Source organism: Berghia stephanieae, chromosome 1 (assembly GCF_034508935.2).
Source record: "Berghia stephanieae isolate SIO BIC M18660-M18661 chromosome 1, UCSD_Bste_1.3, whole genome shotgun sequence".
NCBI lineage: Eukaryota > Metazoa > Mollusca > Gastropoda > Nudibranchia > Aeolidiidae > Berghia > Berghia stephanieae.
Genome location: NC_088360.1, coordinates 75,402,483 through 75,406,969, shown reverse-complemented (window position 1 = coordinate 75,406,969; position 4,487 = coordinate 75,402,483). Strand labels below are relative to the sequence as shown.

Here is a 4,487-nt window from a genome sequence, read left to right as displayed (position 1 = left end):
GAACAACTATGGTGTAGTTAAATTTGGTCAGATATCCATTTGTTAGTTAAAAAACAAACAAACAAACAAACAGCATCATTTGTATTTTCACCAATTTTTCGATAAAACTCTGGTTACAAAATCAGAATCTTGAGGATAAAAAGTCGAATATGACCAAATTTAGAAAAATAATAAAAGCAAAAGATTTAATTTTTTAAAACAATTCTGACTATGGGCTGCTGGGATTTTGGAGATAATGAAGCATACAGTTGCTAATATATAATATATAAGTATCAAACTTTATTTTTATTTCCATTATTTAATCAGATATATCATTGGAAGTGCTTACTGAATCAACGCTCCATTCTTATCATCCATAACTTTTTACTACTTGAAAGTCACTTAGTAAATTCAACAGGCAAATGTACAAATGGCAACACTAAAATCCATGTTTAATCATCATTGTTTGTTTGTTTTTTAAGGGTTTTACGGCACTTGCAGCACATTAAGGTCATATCAGCGCCAGTAAAAAGGAAAGAAGTGGGATAGTAAAAAGGAAGGAAATGGGATAGTAAAAAGTTATAGAATTACAATCAAAGATCCCTAGAAAAAGGAAGAAATAGGGAGCAGATGCAGATTCCAAGAGCTCACAATCGATTGTATTTAGTTTGAGATCACCAAAAAGTCTCATCCAGATACAAGTACAGGTCTCCACTAAGAGGAATAAACTCAAATGTTTACAAATCATATATAATATGTAAATAAAACATAATACAGTGCATAATAGAGAGATGATTCACAACCCCCAACATTAACTATACATTTGATTGTTTCCCTCCCAACTAGGGTACCCGGCCAGGGCCAGGACAAAAGTAATTTCATCCCGAGACAAAGACAGAAAGCATGTTGGAAAGAAGATAAAGGGGGATAGAAGACACAGCAATCACCTCCCTGTCACTCTGGGAGGTCGGGAATCCCACCCAGCTAATCATCATTAATTACAGTGTTATTGACAACCATAAAAAGGCATTCGGCAATGATTTATTGTCATTAGTCATTTTCAAAAGAAAAAGAAACAAATGACACAATGTATCAATGGGGATCAATAGTAGAAGACAATTATTGTAAAATAGTTATCAAATGTTTCCAAATGGCATTTGCAAAAACTAAATTGCATTATGAATTATTTTATAATGCCTCTCACGTATGTGTGCAAGGTGCTTGAACAGATACACTCAATAAAGGTAGTGGAGGATGGGGAGAGAGTAAGATGAGTAAAGCAAATAAGAAAATAAGGATGTTTAAAACAAATTTAAAAAAAATCAATTCCTTCTTCTATTTGTCTCTCAAAATATTCTTATGCAACATATTTCCAAGATTTGTTTTACCGGATACAATTGTAGCATGTTAAAACTATGTTTCTCTTATACTTATAGATAATTATTGTTAAAATATGGTTGGCTTTTTTCTTACCCTATTAGGTTATTCATGCCTTGGTTAAAGGAGGTGGTTAAAATAAACAGGAAAGTTATATTTAGTGCTAGAACCACTATTCAACAAAAAATGTCATAATAGTTTAGGACAAAGAGGAATCACAAGCAAAGAACGGGTGCAGCTCTCAGCCCCAATCTACCCATGAGTCCAGCCCGAGGCTATCAAGTAACACACTAGAAAGACTAAAGAACACGATCTGGTACCAAAACAGAGATTCAATTTAATTTAATATATCTACTTATTAACACACACACACACACACACACACACACACACACACAGAGAGAGAGAGAGAGAGAGAGAGAGAAAGAGAGAGAGAGAGAGAGGGAGAGAGAGAGAGAGAGAGGAGAGAGAGAGGAGAGAGGGAGAGAGAGAGAGAGAGAGAGAGAGAGAGAGAGAGAGAGAGAGAGAGAGAGAGAGAGAGAGATGGTAAAAAAAAACCCTGAGCTCTGTCAGAAAAAAAAAACATAAATGCTCACATCTGACAGACTCCTTAGGTAACCAAGACGTATTATTCCCGCACAATGACAGAATGAAAGGTAAAAACAGCAACACGAAACTCCAACATAACATAATGCATTTAGAGGAAATTTCAGGCAAAGCTGTTTTTATGGCAGGGGAGCCTAGCCATATTATAAACACACTAACAATAACCAACTACAAACGAGCATTTATTTAATTTACTGATCCCCGATTGATGGTCTTTTGTCCAATATTGTCAGTCAATGGTCGAGGTCTTAACTGGAATTATGTGTGACAAACGAATTTCCGCAAAGCTGAAGGGGAAAATATATACAACAGTTGTAAGACCAGTAATGTTATCTGGACTAGGGACAGCAGCTACAACAAAGAAACAAGATAAAGAAGTTGAGGTGGCACAAATGAGGATGTTGAGATGGTCACTTGGCTGCACAAGAAAAGATAAAGTGAGAAATGAACGAATTCGAAGGTTGACTGAAGTGAAGAATGTATCAATAAGAATGAGAGAAGATAGGTTGAAATAGTTCGGACATGTAAAGATACGAGAGATGGAGTATGTGGGAAGGAAAGTATTGGACTTACAATTAGCAGGAAAGAGGAAAAAGGGATGCCCAAATACTAGATAATGGGATAAGGTAAAGGATGATATGAAAGTACTGGGCCTTGAGGAAGATGATGCGTTGAACCGAGATGTGGCATTCATTATGGCAACACTGCAAAATGCGGGATAAGCTGAAAGAAGAAGAAGAATGGTCGAGGTCTTATCGAAACTAATCAGTTGGTGACCAGTCCATTGTTTCCTAATTCTTAACTGGTTTCACAATGACTAAGATGAATTAAAATAATAAATCAGGCACCATTTATATCGTAGCTTTGATTATAATTCTATGGCCTCATAACATATTATAACCTATAGGAAACTGAAAAAGTATCTTGAAACAGAGCCAGACAATGCAGAAAGAAAAACACAAGAAAAAACCATTCCAAATGATCAGCCTTCCTCAACTGGGGAATCGAACATCAGACCTAATTAGTGCCTTCTCCCTAATTGGATATTTCAAAATAAAAGGGTTCACAATAGAAATGTAGACTCTTGTGAAGAATATATACATTAAAATATCCCAACTATAGGACAACCTCTATGGTCAAATTGTAGCGTGTCTGATTAGTTCAGGCAGTTTGACGATCTATCTCCAAACGAGGCAGGCTGAAATTTTGTAAATGGGTTTTCTCTTGTATTTTTTACTGCTTTTTCTGGCACTGTTTCACACAGACCTTTTCCGATTTTTATCTTACAACGGTATCTCCTCCCTAACTTGTCAACATATGAGAACATGTTTTCTGTATCTGAAATTTACATCAGTGTATCAATATCTTCTCGTCTCATGGTAAAACTGTACTCAAAACTACTCATTTGTTTACATAATATTCTCATTTTACACATTTTTCACTTTGAAAATGATAATAAATTACATATTTTTCACTTAGAAAATGATAATAAATAGTTTTTGGATATGACCTATTTCATTTTGAATAGAATCATCCTGGAAACAATGAAAGATGCCATCGACTCTCACCTCAGGGACCAACAGGCAGGGTTCCACAGAAACAGGTCATGCACAGACCAAATAGCTTCTCTTAGAATTATAGTCGAGCAATAGCTGGAATGGAACTCGCGTCTCTATGTAAACTTCATAGACTACGAAAAAGCCTTCAACAGACTGGATAGAGGAATGATGTGGAAATCATTTAAACAATATGTGCACCAGACAAACTAACAACTATCATCAAAAACTCTTACCATAACACATCATGTCAAGTTGCCATGCAGGTACCCTGTCAGAAAATTTCGAAGTCAGAACGGGAGTACACCAAGGTTGCCTCTCATCACCGTTACTATTCCTCTTGACCATTGATTGGATCTTAAAAACTACCACAACAAACAAGAATAATGAATACAGTGGACTCTACTGAAACAACTGGATGATTTAGATTTTGCTGACAATTTACACTGCTGTCTCATAATGTTAAAGATGCAAGATAAAATTACAAATCTAGAAGCTATCTCTGCAAAAGTGGGACTGAAGATAGACTATAAGAACACTGAAACTATGAAAATCAACACAACATCCTGTCCACTAATCACAGTGAAAGGAGAGACAATCAGGGAAATTGAATCCTTTGTTTATCTTGGCAGTGTTGAGGATGGACAAGGAGGTAGCGACAATGATATTGTTTCACGCATTAAAAAGGCTAGAATTTCCTTTGTCATTCTAAAGAAGGTCTGGAACTCCAAAGAAATCAACATCAACACAAAATTACTCATCTTCAATTCCAATGTGAAAGCTATACTTTTATACGGCTCAGAAACGTGGAGAATTACCAAGGCGCTATATCAGAAGATACAGACTCTCCTGAATTCCTGTCTGCAACAAATATACAGAATTAGATCGCCAGAAAGAAATTGTAATGATGATCTGAGGAAGAAAGCAAAGCAAGAGCCTATCAGTGTGGTAATCCAGTGCAGAAAATAG

The 4,487-nt window shown here is 35.8% G+C and overlaps 1 protein-coding gene across 1 annotated transcript; it reads left to right on the top strand.

The window, feature by feature from the left end:
- Positions 1–3,977: 3,977 nt before the first annotated feature.
- LOC144979994 (uncharacterized) lies at positions 3,978–4,487 on the top strand. The gene has a single exon (XM_078927461.1). The coding sequence runs from the start codon at positions 3,978–3,980 to the stop codon at positions 4,485–4,487; it is 510 nt and encodes a 169-aa protein (XP_078783587.1).

What these genes read in the sequence shown, in the direction of transcription:
- LOC144979994 (XM_078927461.1), top strand. Translation starts at nt 3,978, where the DNA reads ATGTTAAAGATGCAAGATAAAATTACAAATCTAGAAGCTATCTCTGCA.